A 16,713-nucleotide genomic window follows, 5' to 3' on the forward strand; every position below is an offset into this window, starting at 1 on the left:
TCCTACAAATTCCCTCCACGCACCGGAAAGATTTATCGAACAGACCTTGAATCACTGAACTGAACGGACTTGTTGAGTTCAGTTAAGGAATTATGAGTTTGTTCTGGTAAATCCAACATTGGTACGGACCAAGATTCTAGGACCAAACTTGCTTATGGGCAACAGGCTTAACCTGTTCTGTTTGCCTCAAAATTCTATCCCATACCTTCTGTATAAACTGTCTTCTGCCAAAATGTCTTCCTCGTTAAACCCCCTTCCTCGGATAGTCTGAGATGTTCGCTTCTTTTATCACCAGAGAGGAATAAGAAGCATCCTGCCCAATCCGTAGCCGAATCATCATGGTGTCCACTCAAATGCCTTTGTATGAGGCTAATAAGTGTACAATCCCACAGAATAAACCCGAACCGCCTCTTGGCTTTCTTCTGCTGATCCATTCATCCTTTTTTTAAGCTGTATTTTTGGACTTTGTAATTGAAAGTATTTTACGTTATTTATGTCAAACTTGTATTAATGCACATTAACATAACCCCGAGGGAGTGAGTAGTTTTAGTTGCTGGAATCCTATAGTAGACCGAATGGCAGAATCTCTGATATTTCAGGATGATTTTTTTTTTTTTGTGTTATTGATGTTCTTCATTTTGCAGTTCTATGTTGGAATAAACCAGTTTTTTTTTTTCCTTCTTTTTTTTATATTTATCTCATCAAATATCTGTATGAAAAGTCTTTCACGTCCTTATGGAGTCGGAGCTTTGACGGTTTCACTTGACATTTTGGTTAATAAATACATTGGAAAGGCTCGGCCCATATGTTCCTGCAGGATGCTGCCCATTACTTGTCCTTTGAGAGACTGAATGACACTGGTGACATTTCATAGAGGTGACCTTGGGTTTTTATTGAACGGTATTAGTTTTGCTCCCGTGGCCTTTGCTTACAATATTTTGTGGACAGCACATTTGGCACTTTATTTTGTAGTTGTTACTGGAAAACCAGTGAAACCAGATGATATTAAGTGTTTCTGCCTAGTGATGTGCCAGAGCTGCAGAATATCCATGGCCGCTTATCTTGTCTGCCTTTCATAAAATATATATATCCTGGTAAATGTGTGCTAAGCAACTAGCTGCTGAAAACGCTTTCCATGTGGTTTTATAAAATGCTGCAAAATTTGTAATAGAATCAAACACTATCGTCTTGGGTGAAGGGCTTATGTAAGGACTATATCCAGTATATCCAGTTGACCCGCAAGCATACTTCTATAACTGGACTCGCTGTTCTGCACTCCTTAAGGCCCTGGTCATTTGCTGTCAACATTTAATAAAAATATACACCTTCCTACTCCTTCTGCCTTCTCCTCCACCCCCTTTGTTTCCTTCCCGTTTTCCTAGCTGTTTTGTACAGATACTTTGTAGAATTGTTAAAAAAAAGCTCTACTAGTCTCAGGCTGGTTGCTCACAATTGAGTTTGTCCGACCGAAGAACTACTGAATGGAACTATGCATATCGGTTCGGTTCAGTGATTCAAGATTCGTTGCGGTCCAGCACACACAGGTTCAGTTTGTTTCTTCTAGATGGAAGAATTGTAGATCCACTTGTGTGTTGTTGGTTGAGATAATCATTGTGCTTATGTAGAAGAGCCAATCTACTTTATGAATGCCAATTTAAGTATATAGGACCCAATTATCACAACACATTGGGGCAGATTTATCAAGTGTCTGAAAGTCAGAATATTTCTAGTTGCCCATGGTAACCAATCACAGCTCAGCTTTCATTTTACCAGTGCTCATGAATATTTTAATGGGGAGCTGTGATTGGTTGCCATGGGCAACTAGAAATATTCTGACTTTCAGACGCTTGCTAAATCTGCCCCAATAACTCCAAAATTGGGAAAAATCTATTCAAAAATGACAAGGTAATCACAAAAGACTAAAAACAACCAATAAAATCCACAAAAAAAAGTGTGGTGTTGGTCATAATAATTAAATTCATAAACATATACCACAGTTTTCCAAAAAAGACTATTACAAAGCATTCCATATATAATGTGGTCTGTAACTTTACCCACCCGGGCGTTGCATAATAAGACCAAGGTATAACTTGAAACGGGTAACTGACCACCACCACAGCACCCCAACGTACGTTTCGATGTCGCTTCCTCTACATGGGAAACTGGTTTTACTAAAAGTATGTAACAAGTTAAAATGATTTTCATGGATTCAATAACTTGGTATCTTGTTTGTCGAGAGATTATGTTTGATATAGCATCTAAGCTTTCAGATTAAGAGAGTTTAGCTGGAACACCTTAGGCTCACATACAGTATTTGTATACGTCGGTAAAGCTCCCGATGTATGCGCCGAGCTTATAAATTGACATATAATGTCAGACAGAGACCGTTGTTGATTTCTTCTGACCAATATAGATTTCCGGGGAGAAAGGAAGGGTGGAAAGACATAGCAATCTACCCTCCTGCTTATTGCAACCATATCCAGTTGATCCTGGAGAACCCCTTCAATGGAACATAATCCTACACCTATTTCCATCTCCCAATTGAGAAACCATGTACAGTATAGGATGTTAGGTGAAATTGTGCCACAACTAACCATAGTATGCGCAAATATTGCAGCACAACTATAAATGGATAAATGGAGCTTAGTTGCAGTACCACACACTACCCATGGTCAGGTGTGCAATGGTTTTTATTTTAATGAACTTCCTGTCCCTTAGCTTAGGGCTGTATGTGATCTACTTGTCTTTGAAGCAATCAAAGCGATGTTGAATAATATCAACGTCTCCTTCTAATGCCTAACTTGTCTCTGGATTGTTATCTATCTTTTTTTTTCCGTAAATAAAATCACACTCTAAAATGTCTGTTTTCCCCCCCTCTAATTTCAGATATGCCACTGCACGTACGCCGAAGTAGTGACCCAGCTCTCGTTGGCATAACCACTTCCGTCAGCGACTCCAACTTCACTTCCGAAGAGCCGTCACGTAGAAATCCAACTAGATGGTCTACAACTGCAGGGTTCACGAAGAAGAACCCTCCTACCGGCCAGAACGCCAGCGACAGAAAGGTATGGATCGCATGGATTTTCTGCTCTGCTCTCCTTGTAATTGTTTCTTCATGTCGATGCGGTTATACAGCATCCTCCGCTGGGCTTCAGCCCTCAGGCAGCCATTCTCCCTATGAAAAGTACAACTGTTATGTCTGGAGCTCTCACGTCCCCCGTCGAGAGGGTCAGAGACACGTGAACATGTTTTGAAACAATTAGCTCGCTCCAAGTTCACCTTCTCCCATCTGTAATCCCATATGCTGCAGGGATACTTTGGATTCAGAACTTTTCTTTGATCAGCTTATAAATTGTTCTGTATCTTACAATTAAAGCTGCTTGTGAGTATTTACAAAGAGCCTTTTACGGTGTAAAAATTACATAGGAAGGCTCAGCCTCTGGGAAGCGATTTGGCAATGGTAATTTTACGTTTTTATGTCCTTTGTAGTGATCGCTCCTCTTTTATCTGGATTTCATTATGAGTTTTTTTTGGTACGCTTTATCTTTTGCTTTTAATATTGGCTTATTTTTACTTGAAACAAACTGATTTTTTTATAGCATGTGTAGAAGTGTGCGTTATCAGTGGGATATTTGGGAGCTTTTTTTCAGTCTAAGCCGATTTGTGCTTTTGATCTCATTTGTCTTATACCAATGACCACATTTACCTAGGTCAGCACAATGGCCACCCTATTCTCCCATTACGTGAAGCACATTAGTATTTATAGGAGTTTTCTAGATGTCTCTAGTAAAGGATACCTTAGTCTAACGATCCCTGTAGAATGTCAGAGGGCTTGTCTATAATCGGCAGATTGCTGAAAGACTATTCAAGGATGCAAAGTTTTTGGACATTTGACGTGGGTGCCATGGATGTGAGGTTGTTCTGTATGAACTTGAAAATCAGCCTACAAGTACCATCAAAAGGAAAGGAGGAGGCGGATCAAGCTCTCAACTCATAAATACAGACGAAATTGTATCGTGTGACTAGTGTACTCTTTAACCACTTCTATGGTAGTAGTACAGCAACATTTTTTTGTGCTTTTATGGTATTTACTTGTGTCCTAATGTAGGTCAACATATTAAAATGACTTCTCTTTGAGTATTTAAAATTATGCTTGGCTAGTACGGGAAAGTGATTTGTGTGGAAATGGTTCCAAATCACAGATCAGATCCCCGATGATAAGTGTTATAATGCTAGAGGGCCACCAATGTCCTAAATCTGCAATAAACTCTACTGCGGAATCCCAAGTCCAAAGGAGGAGGTCAAAGGAGCTAATGATGGGGCTGTAGTAGTCCTCATAGGACTGTGACTACGTCATGGTTTACAGGACACAGTGCCATACATTTTGTAGTGGTTGTACTTGGTACTGTAACTCAATTAAATTCAGTGATTTTCTGAGCATTTCAGTGCCCAGTACAACAACTGCGTGGTATACAGAGTTCAAAGTTGTGTTGGATCAACGATGAAGCTGGACACCACAGCTAATTGTTGGGGTTACCAGAAGTTGGACCTTCATGATCGGAAACGTAGAACCAATCCTAGTGTAAGTTTTATGAGCTTTATGTTTGTGATTAAACACAATTGAAAAATATCCATAAACGGCTACTTACGGCTGTGCAGATTAGGCTCATTGTCTGTAGTAATGTTTTGTTTTCCTCTTAGTTCTTAATTGTGAAAGATCTAGTATCAAACCTGTTCTATGAAGGTTTTCACGTAGAACCACCCAGAAGCCAAGTTCCTCTTAAATTCTGTGTGGCGATTTTTAGATCTTGTCCATGTCTGAGAGTTAATAGATTCGTCTGAGCTTTGCCGACGTGTGGTATCTCCCGCTTGCACTCTGTTCTTCTCCTAAGTGGCGACTCTGCTCCTGCATCACACGCCTTCGGCAGGCTTTGTAGGGAATGGAGATATGTGACAGTCTGTAAATTTAAACAATAAGCCCGAAACCGGTGAACGCTCACAGCAAGGAGTACGCTTCATCCATATAAATCACTTCAGCCCTGGATCTTATTGTGAGGACCACTAGTGGAGCTTCCAACCATTGTCTTTCAGCCGTCATTTATCATCCGAGAAATAACTGTATTGTGTATCTCATACATAAGAAGCAGCTATGGAAATCTATAGCAAAATCAGATATGACAGTACAGGCGGTCCCCTACTTAAGGACACCCGACTTACAGACAACCCATAGTTACAGACAGACCCCTCTGACCTCTGGTAAAGCTTTCAAAATGCTTTACTATAGTCCCAGACTGCAATAATCAGCTGTAAGGTGTCTGTAATGAAGCTTTATAGATAATCCTTGGTCCCATTACAGCAAAAAATGTTTAAACTCCAATTGTCACTGGGGCCAAAATTGTTTTTGTCTAGAGCTACCATTATAAAATATACAGGTTCGACTTGCATACAAATTCAACTTAAGAACAAACCTCCAGACCCTATCTTGTATGTAACCCGGGGACTGCCTGTATAGGATATGCAAAATTTCCACGGATTGCTTTTTGGTATTGATTGTTGTTACATGGTCAGGACCAGATGAACCATCTATGGGCCATGGAAGTCTCCTGACTGCAGAGTTGTCAGGGAAGAAACAGATCAGACAATTGTATTTCAAGAAAGATGGGAAGTTTCTGGTAGCAGTCTCTTTTTAACCAAAACAGATATGTGCTTGGCCTAGTCATAGGTGGTTGCATAAAGAGTGGTCATCACAAATAAACCATGTTTGGTTGATATTTATTTACCCTAGTGACTGAGCTGTTGATCCAGGACAAGACCAGAAACAACCAATCCCACCTACGTTTAAGATCTGTTCTAAAATGTTTTTGTCTTCTGTTGGGGCAAGCATAGCGTCAAACCTTGCTCCAGATTTTTTTTATCCGTTCACAACTAATTTTGGCACTTATTTTTAAAGGCACATTGAAACTTTTGATACCATAGCCCAATTTTTAAAAAAACTTCTCTACTTTTAAGGGAAACCTGTCACCACATTTTTTCAGAAATACAACTAGTGACAGGTTCCCATAGACACCTATTAACATTCTTCTTTTTAGCTAAAGATTGTTTCCCTCACATCCCCATTACAATTAACTTTGTAATCTTACCTTGCATGCATTCAGATCTGGAGGGAGTCGAAGGGGGCCGGGCCACCTCGGCTAGATCTAGCAGCTCCTTCCCATGTTCTCTGCTTTCAGTACTTAACTTCACACTGGTCATATGACATTGATGGTCCTTTTACCCTCTAACATTTGCAAACTGTACCTCGTGTGTATCTGATCACATGAAATCACAGCATGCCTCTGTGGGCTTCTACTTCTCCACATGCCTCCATGGAGAAATACTGTGATTTTATGTGATCAGATGCATACTTGCGGTACAGTTTGCAAAGTTAAGGGGTAAAAGAAGCTTAGATGACATCATCCTGGTCACATGACATTAGGTACTGCTGAGGAGGCGGCATGGGAGATGGGGAGGAGCTTCTGGATTAAGCCTGAGAAGGCCATGCCCCCCCCCGACTCCTGCTAGATCTGAATACATGCAAGATGAGATTATAATGTTGATTTTACGATTATATGAGGGGAACATTTTTGGCTAAAAGAAAGGGGGCTTTTAGTGAATAGGCCTCTATGGGAACCTGTAATTAGTTGTATTTTTTTTTTTTAAATGTATAATCTAAGTGATTACAAAAGTGGATACGGTCATTGCCCAGGTCATTCTAAACACCCCATAATCCGACCTTCTTTTTTTAGTCCCCCCAATATGTCTAGTGCTATCTTACATCCATAGCTAACATGTTACCAGAAACATTGAAGATTCTGAAAATAAAGCAAACAAATGTAATAGAGCTTTTTCTCTTTTCTTATGTCGTAAAATTTACACTCTGTGCACCGATAAGTTACAGTTGTAAAGGATTTTCTCTATTTGATTTTATATCTTTTTAGTTTTTTTGTTGTAGTTTTTAGAGTTGTATTTTCTTGTGGTCTTTTATGGTGGTCCATGTGGCTTATGGAATCTGTTACCCAAAAAAGTATGCGTAGAAATGCCAGAAGTGGCACAGTATACCCATGTTATAGCAGGATACACACTGTATATACAGTGGCTATATACTTTCCCCTTCAATAATGTATTTTTCTTTCTTTTAAAACAGAAAGATGAGAACTACAGGAGTCTGCCCAGGGACACCAGTAACTGGTCTAAACAGTTTGAAAGAGATAAAGCTCGCTCTTCCTTGAGTGCCAGTCACCCCCTGGTGGACAAGTGGCTAGAGAGGCAGGAGCAGGTAATACATTCCCAATTTTATACTCCATTACAATGTAAAAATCAATTGGTCTTAATATGGGCCCATCTGGTGAAACAAATATTCTAGTCTGAATGAGCCCTTATGTAATCATATTACTACATAGCTGAGGGTGACACCTCCCAGAATGTTAATATGAGATCACTAGCTGAATTTTTTTTTTTTTTTTCATTTTTAATAGATAATAAATAGTGGAATTACTACTGTTGAAAAGAATGGGGTAGATACCACATCTTCATCTGAGATTACTATGTACACTGTAGATATTTATCTCTATACATATGTATCATTGGTGAGGTTAGCCAGACCCAAGCCCAAACCTCTGACTGTAGCTTGGGTCCGAACAACTCCTTACGCTATGTAGTGGCTGGATCGTGGTACTGCAGCTTCGATGCACTTGAATGTATTGACCTGTCTCCGCACAGCTGTTAGTAATTGATGGAGCTACTTTGGGTATCGGCTGATCCAGACCCCCAACTGTTCAGATATTGATGACCTAAGTATAGGCCATCCATATGTAAATCCTGAAAGAGCCCATTAAGAGGTTTAGTTTCAGTGCTAGATGCCAAAATATTGCAAAAACAGTACTTTTTGATTATACTTTTTAATTTAATTTTTTTTTTTTCACTTTTTTATTTTTAAGATTTTTTTTTTCTATTCAGTTTCTGTGATTTATATTTCCTGGCTTCACTAAACATCCCCAGATGACGGCTTTCTGAATGTGCCTTATCCTTTTATATAGTCTTTTAAAGATCTCCTGGTATTATCCTAGGCTGAAAAGTCTAATATTTTTTGATTAACAATGTGTTTGACTGCTCCTCCTCCTCCCAGAGATGAGATCGTAATTCACCCCTATGCAATGAAATTATTTTCTATACCAGTCTGCCCTCCTTATTTCATTTCTTCTCAGACTGATACAAAAATTTGATTTCAAGAAATCAAATTGTAGAAAATCACTCACAGCAGAGAACTAAATTAAAACAATACAGGCCTGTGTAAGTTAATCTCTGCAAATTATTAAACAGGGAAAAAAAGAGAAATTCAGACTTTTTTTTTTTTCTTTTAGTTTTCTTGGTTCTGCCTTGTCAAAAGCTCGGTGGAAATACTTTGCTGGTAGATAGGAAAATGGAAAGTGTTACAGGAGTAAAATGTAGTTGGTAATCCAAATTCACCTCGATTTTCGATATTCCGAAGGTCAAAGTCTATGGGAAACGTAATTTTTTCATGGTAACCAAAGCTGTAACACCACATTGGGTCCTGGATCTTGTTAGATGGGCCCTGTCCTCTGTGGTCTATAACCAAAAGACAAAAAGCAGACAATGAAGTATTGGGGCCTTTGGAAATATCTAACTACAGTAAAAGCCCCACCAAAAATTAAGAACATTTGGAGTAGCACTTGCAGAAAAAAATGGCAGGTGCTAGTCTAAAAAAGCTGCCCTGGCCTTGCCTTACCAGTGTACAATCAAAGGAGCAGCACTAGAATAAAATCTTGTGCATTCTCATGGTCACAAATAGAAGATACCTGCTAAACCGGGTCCCATAAACCACCTCACAAGTCATGTTAGTTGTATCTACAACATCCAACCAGAGCAAAAAAGTTTGGAGAACTCTTCACTGCAGTCTCTGCTTCGTTGATGGTTTCCCTATCAGTGGAGAGGATGGCACTGTGAAGAGTTCCCTAAACTTGTTCTCTCTCTGGTTGGATGTCCTTTGATGGACATTAGTAGACATTGGGGCACATTTACTTATCTGGTCCGGAGGAGATTCCGAAAGTGCATTATCCGACAATGCACTGTGACGCGATTCAAGAAGATCGTGCGCCTGATTAGCTGAATGTGTCATTTCCCCGATCAGGTCTGCAGCAGTTCACCATCTCCCTCCCGGTGTATGTAAGTGCATGGCTTGCGACACAATTTTTAAGTTAAATCCCGTGGTTTGTCCGAATCTGTCAGATCATTCGACGAAAACCCCACGATTTGTGTTGCATGAAAGACGGCACGATCGCGACTAAATCCAATCGCGTCCGACACATGCGCTTACTAGATACCCGACGGAAATACGGCCGCGGGCCGTTGGTAAGTAAGCCCCATTGTGTCACGTATTGAATGTGTACGGTTATTTTTGGTTCTATAAAGACTGCCAAACAATCCAAGCTTAACCAAAACTGGTATTATGGGTTTATTCATGCAATTATTTCCATTTATGACTCAAGTCAAGTGATTTTTTTTTTTTTTTATTTACAACAAATATACTACGAGGCCTTGAATATAAGGTTAATGTTGTTGAGCAGTCTTGTTGAAATGTACAATTTTGAGATTTTATCAAGGTCTACCATTCATATAAATGCATTACAGTGATATGAAAGAGCCTGATATTACTGTGGTTGGGGAAGTTGAGTACTTTAGTGGAATTGACAGCTACCATTATACTTTCATCCGGTAATTCTGGCAATAAAATATAGATCCGTTCAAATTAATATTTGTTTGTGTTCGCACTACATTTAGACACTTTGACATGATTGAAAAATGAAGTTTAGGGTTTTTTTCAGTTTTTATATGTGAAGGTTATTTCCTTTCACAGAGTTGAGGTTTATGAAATAAAATAAAATTGTGTCCCATTTTCACAAAACACCAAGTAATCTGCTTTATTTATGCCGCTGTAGTTTTATGTAATATTGAGACAGTAAATTTTCGCATAAAAATAGCTTTTTCTAAAGGTTTGCTGTGAGAAATTTATATGTGAAATTTAAATAAAATCTCTTGTCATAAAATTAGGGGATTTTTTTTTTCTGAACCTTGCAGAATCTGGTTGTGTTCAGGTCAGATAGGAAGAGTTAATTTCAGCAGTTTGCTTGTACTCGTGGTGGTGGTTTCCATGGACTCATGTTTGAGCCGATTACCGGAACCACAAAATTCCTCTGATGTCTTGTTATTGCTAGTGTCGGAGCTGAAATAGGACCGTAAAGAAGTTTTGTATCTACTGTAATCAGAAACCACCACTATGTGTACAAGCAAACATGGGGCGGTCTTTTATTTTGTCATCAGCTTCTGATTGGACTTCACGGACTGTTGATCCATTGTTCTTGGCCTGTGAATAACATGGGCTCTGTGGCAGGTTTGAGCAAAAAAAAAAATTTAAATAAAAGAACTTGCTCTGCTGCGTTTGCTTGGTCAAGCATCTTCCAATCTTCAGTCCCCAGGCCAGATTGGAACTGTGAAGGTCTTGGTACCTTTTAAGGTTTCCAGTCCAATACCAGTGTCTTTCAAGACCAACTATTTAACGCTTCGAGCTTTAAATGAAATCTACTATCAGGTTCAAGAATTGTAAACCAAGCACAATTAAATGTCCTCTCTGATGTGCGCTCCCTTCAGTAGCTTCTGCTTTTATTTTCAAAATTTTGCCAAAGAGCCCGCAAGACTCCATATGAGCCCAAAGGCCCTCAGTCTTAATTGTATAGTTTTTAAAACCTCTTTTGTAAATTAAAAAAAGGGCATAAAAGAAGAGTTGATCCAGCTAGAAGGACCTCATACCAGCACATAAGGTCTCATGCAGATGAACCAGTTGATATGGCCGTACAATTTCAAGCCGAATAACAGCCAACGTAGACATCTATGGCACTCTGTCACGGTGACTGAGCCCAGCGGCTACATAGCTGATTGGCTGCTCGGCTTTCAGTGGAGAGGAGAGGGGTAAGTAGTTCTCCTTCACCCGGCTGCACTACGGCCTGGGCAAGCATACGTTCATGTGCATGAGGCCTAATTGGGCTTGGTTTCCAATCCTTCATCCTGGTGGCTTCCTTTAAAGGGTTCTTGTAGTTGATGGCTTGTAGAGAAGCGCAGAGGCTGCAACAACCATCTAAGACTGTGGTTTCTTTTTGGGATGCTTTTTGGTTGTAGGCTCCAATCTGTTATTGATGTAGTCATACTGGGACCACTCGGTCCGCACAAGTAGAGTGCCATGGACTATTAGTCTAGTATGTTATGTTTAGATGCTGAAGATAGTCAATACTTGATGATTAAGCCATATTTAAGGTGCTTACTATGACAACTATGTGTAGTAACTTTACTCTATACTCAATACCTTGTGTAGATAACACTGTTTCATATTGAAGCTGCCCCAGGTATCGGCAAATGTCGAAATTTGGATCCTGGAACCTGAGGTTGCTTGTGTTTAATATGCTGTAAATTTTGCATTCTATTGCAAACCAGGTACGAAGCTATCCTGACCGTGTCCTGATCTCATGGTCCATAAAGTTCTTATACTGTGTCACTGAGAGTTAACACAGTTCTGGAAAGTAGGACATGCTCAGGACAGTCAGCATAACAACCTAAGTAAACTAACTAGAATCCAGGGTTTTGTTTTTTTTTTTAATTTTTACTTTTTCCAAAAGTAATGGACCTTGCGTAGAAATGTAATACATGAAAGCAGTAATTGTATCTTCATTCAGTGACCGTCCCGATGCTTAGATGTGCATTAGCTTTCTAAATAATTGCTCAAATTAAAGATTCCAAGGACCCCAGAAGAAGATTAAAGTCCGTAGTGTCAGTAGAAAGCAACATATACTAATTCACATAAGTGTTAAAGAGAACCCGTCATGCAAAATAACCCCCCTAAACTAAATATATTTTCATAAACTGCCATTAGAGAGCATTGCCTCTATCCCTTCATTTTCCCTCTACATGCCTGTAAACCTAAACAATGAGGTCATAAAGCTGTATGCAAATGACCTGTGAAATGTCCAATGAAGCATTAGCATATTCAAGCTGTCCACTCTATTCATGAGTGGGAGGCACAGCCACACCCCCAGTGCATGACTGACAGCCTGTATAATGCTGTGAGGCTGTATAATGATGTGCTTCCTGGTGCTGGCGCCCCCTGCAGCCTGTGTGTGCATGTGTGTGTATGTGAAAGATACAGCAGCTCCAGGCAGCCATGTTACAGCAGAACATGTCAGATTCATGTGTAGCTGATGTCTGTGTCTCTCACCTGTATATTAGGAGGATGCAGCATGTCAGCAGATGCAGCACAGATACCAGCAATACTTTACTATACATTACACACAGACATGAGCAGGGGGAGGAGAGGGGAGGGGTAACAGGGGTGACATCACTGCCTCTGACCATGTGACCAGCCTCATTTACATGATAAAAAATGTGATTTTACAATGAATAATGTATGAAATAACTAGATAAAGGCTGGGATGGGATCCTTGTGAGCTGCTCCAACAGGAAGAGGTGACAGGACAAGTGACACAGACCTGATGACAGGTGTCCTTTAAGCTCGAAGTTTCTAATTGGAGTCACGATGGCCGCTGTAGAACGTTCTTTCCGGACCTTATGACGCAGGAAGAAACCGAAAGTGTGTTCGGATTCTTCCCAGTGATGTCTCCTATATTCCTATTCCATCTCTAAGGAGACTGGCAGCCCACATCGCACCGTGTCTGTCGTACCATTTCTCTTTTCACAAGAGTGTTCTAGGACTTCTGTTCTTCAAGATCATTAATAACTGATAGACTGGCCCAAACCCACAATCTGGGCTGACAGTCTTTGTGTATCCTAAAGCAGCAATATTTTAAACTCATCGCATCTGTTGGTTCTGAATGAATCTGAGGTTTTTTTTTTTCTTTTTTCCTTTTGCCAGCTTTAACCATCTGCTTCTGTGCTGTGGAACAGCGTTGATTTCAGTTTGGTTTTGCTTTTTTACTTAATTTTATTTTTTTTTTAATTAAAGGGATATTCTCATCTGGGAATACACATTAAATTAGATTCTCCTGGTATATAGATAGATTTCTTCAATTGCATAGTATAAAAAAAATGTACCTGTGTTAAGATTTCCCATAAATGTAGCTATGATGTCCCTTAGAAATCATATTGTTGACTTTGGATACGACCACCGCTGCTGGAGCGATTGCACAAAGAAACCAATTTTTTGCCTAGAAAATGGCTGAAGATACTCCATGTCCAGGTGGTTGTGCGGGCATCAATAGCTCATGTCTGATTACCACTGCCAGATTGTGGAGCTGGTCGTATCCAGGGACAGCCATTATGTTTCTAATAGACATTATGACCACATTTATAAGACATTATCTTCACACAGGAACATTTTTTTAAAATAACATTGAATTGAAGAAATGTTTTATATATGGAAGATGAATTAGATTAAAAGTGAATGCCCAGATGAGAATACCCCTTTAACCTCCATTTATTTATCATAGTGACTGCTTTAATTACGTGTCAGTAACCCGATATAGCTATATACCACTAGCCTAACACTAGTATTTATGAAGCCATAACCACAGCTCAAGGTCATGTGTCAAAACTGTTTTTGCAATAAAAACCAATTTTTTATTGGTATATATCAAAAACTATTAAAAATTACTCAAGCTTAAATTAACATGTACAGAGTTAGATTGTGAACTCTCCCTGCTTCCTAAATCAAGGCGGAAACAAAAGCACTGGCGAAGATGATAATAATAACTGCATCATTAAAGCCATGTCAATCAAAATGTAAAAACATGTCACCGGTGTTTGCGATGCTGGGAGAGGCTGCATCTCCCATATATTTGAGACCTTTTGCTAACCTTTGCAATGACGGCTAGCACAAAAGTTTTTGTGGCCGAATTTGGCTTTGTTAGGCGGTTTAGAGTGGGTTTAAATAATCAATGGGTGGTACTTGGCCAGACAAAATACCAACACCAGCAGATAGTACATCACCTTTTCTGAAATAAATAAATTGCTTCAGATGTTTAGTGAGGGTGTTGCGAACACGTTCTGTTCGCAATGGTTTTTTTTTTTTTTGGAACGGGGATGGGGCTTGTACTGCAACGGGGATGGGGCTTGTACTGCAACCGGAACTGGGATGGGGCTTGTACTGCAACCGGAACTGGGATGGGGCTTGTACTGCAACAGGAACTGGGATGGGGCTTGTACTGCAACCGGAACTGGGATGGGGCTTGTACTGCAACCGGAACTGGGATGGGGCTTGTACTGCAACAGGGAGGGGGTGGGGGCTTGTACTTCAACCGGAACGGGGGTGGGGGCTTGTACTTCAACCGGAACAGGGAGGGGTGGGGGCTTGTACTGCAACCGGAACAGGGAGGGGCTTGTACTGCAACCGGAACTGGGATGGGGCTTGTACTGCAACCGGAACTGGGAGGGGCTTGTACTGCAACTGCTCACATCAGCAATTCAAAGAAAACTTGTAAGATCAGTAACAGGCACCACATGTTTTGCATTGTGAGTTATGCTTTACCTCACTTGCCACAAAGGTAAGGGGTTAGTACCAGCTACCATAATCTCTCCCTTTTATTTGGAGGGGGTCACCATTTGAGCCAATCCTTGATTTCAGCTTTGCCCTTTCCACTCTTTCTCTTTCCACTTTCTTTACTGGACTTTATCAACTTATATTTTTACTTTTCAAGTTTTTCTGAAGGGTCGAGTATTCCTTTTGATAATCAGCGTATCTGCCATTCCTTATAGATTTCAATTGCAATAAAACCTCATATTAGAAAATAAAAAAAAAAAGAATTCCAATATAGTCCTGATCTTCCTACACAGTGGGATTAATCTCCAGCTGTGTAGCATTTTATAGCCGCTGAGATCATTGTGGCATCATGCAGGAATAAACTGGAAAAAAATATATATGAATAAACCTTGGAGACTAATGGAGATTTCATGAACTTTTCCTATTTTGGGCTTTGTCTCGGTTCTCTTTTTAGTTTTAGGGCCACTCATTATATTTATGCTGCAGATCTGAAATGGCTGATAAATTTAGCAAGTGCATTAACGTTCCACTCATTGAAGTTTTAGTATTCTCTTACTGTGTTTATTTAGCCTCCAATATAATATGAAATATAGATTTTTATCAAGTTAAGTACTTGGATCTGAAATGGCGTAATTTGCTTAATAAGACTTCACAGTTTCTATTTTCAATTATTCCATATTCCATTGAGTTTGTGAGGGTTGAAATTACAGTCTGATAAGATAAAAAATGGCTCCCGCTTCCCACTGAGTTTTTTATTACTCTGGGGGGGGGGGGGGGGCGGGGGCTTGTTGAGAAAATGTGTCGGAACCCCAGGCAGATAGGACTGCAAAAAGTCATAGCCAATGACATCAACATTGGTTGCAGCTTCAGGCTGGAATGCTTGAGGGTCTCGGCTACACTGTTGGGGTCCTGGTTTCTCCACGCTCAGCAAGCTCCTTATCAGTTTTACTAAAGTTGTATAGAGCACATAGATGGTCAATGGACTTTTTTTTGTCTACTGCAAAAATCGCTGTGCTGTGCATTTTATGCAATTCTTATCTTTTTGTCGGTAGACACTGAGGGTGGTATCAGAGGGCCGTGTGCTTGCCCGTACCAGATTCCTGGCCAAGCACAGGGTTGTAGTAGAGGGGGAAGGGTGAGCGCTCTTCATCTCTCCTCCCTCCATAAGTAGATGAGCAGCCACTGTGTGCTCACCGTGCCATGACTGGGAGCCTTAGACTACTATTGTTGCCTCAATTGCGGCCATGTGCATGAGCCCTAAGGCCCTGTTCACACCTTAGTTTGGGCATTTAGTTACACTAACCATTTAAGGACAGCGTAACGGAAACTAAAAATGAGAGGACCTAAATGGAGCTTTTATTCCTCGAAGAAGAATTTTTAATAGGTAAATGGGCAAGAATAAGGAATTCTAGAAAGGGCGTTTCCCTTCCTGACCCTACCTGAGTGTGCTAAAGGTTCCAAGAGGTTAAATCTAATAACCCTTTTATCTCTCCTCTTCCACCATGTCTTTCACTCACCCAGCCTTCCCTCTCACCATTAATTGTAAACTTGCAAGCATGGAAGGTGGACAGCCAAGTGGAAGGACAGTCAGGGACTCCAATGCAGATATGGCCATGTCTTCAGTGGTGTTGCTTCTAAAAGGGAGTACGTTTAAGATACAATTAACCCCTGTACTCAACTTGGTGTTGAGATTTATGTACTGTACAATATTGTATTCAGTCCTGTACATAGAAGAAAACTTGATATGGTACTTGATGTTGATGGACAAACCCTTTAAACACCTTGCGTTATTGAATGGATGGTGTGTGTTCTGTAGAATCTGTCTTCAAAGTTTTATTCATGTCGTTTAGAATCTTCTTTCCTCTTTTTGCCGTCTGTAAAGACCGTCATGGATGATTTTTCGACAGATTTCTTGCCAGTTGAGGTGTTTGGATTTTCTTCAGAGATGACCTACAACTTTCCAACCTTTCTGTCTACCTTAAATAGTCAGATCTGACGATATGTCTCTCACATCTCGGGATGTGTTCACTGCAGGGAGCTGGTTCAATCATTCCTCTACCGGAGCGTTTTCTGTCACTCTTCCGTCTCCTTATAATGCTGCTCTCACTTCCCTTTCA

At 40.2% G+C, this 16,713-nt stretch overlaps 1 protein-coding gene across 17 annotated transcripts in view; it reads left to right on the plus strand.

The window, feature by feature from the left end:
* The window catches only part of PARD3 (par-3 family cell polarity regulator), a 420,270-nt gene that overhangs the window by 153,054 nt on the left and 250,503 nt on the right, over window positions 1–16,713 (plus strand). For 13 of the 17 annotated variants that reach the window (XM_072154020.1, XM_072154026.1, XM_072154024.1 and 10 more), the window contains exons 4-5: window positions 2,887–3,065; window positions 7,184–7,315. In XM_072154020.1, the coding sequence (XP_072010121.1) occupies window positions 2,887–3,065; window positions 7,184–7,315 (311 nt within the window). The remainder of the gene's footprint in view (window positions 1–2,886; window positions 3,066–7,183; window positions 7,316–16,713) is intronic. The other 4 variants (XM_072154027.1, XM_072154028.1, XM_072154036.1 and 1 more) reach the window with 1 other exon arrangement.

The sequence above is a fragment of the Engystomops pustulosus genome, chromosome 5 (genome assembly GCF_040894005.1).
Source record: "Engystomops pustulosus chromosome 5, aEngPut4.maternal, whole genome shotgun sequence".
In the NCBI taxonomy this organism is placed as follows: domain Eukaryota; kingdom Metazoa; phylum Chordata; class Amphibia; order Anura; family Leptodactylidae; genus Engystomops; species Engystomops pustulosus.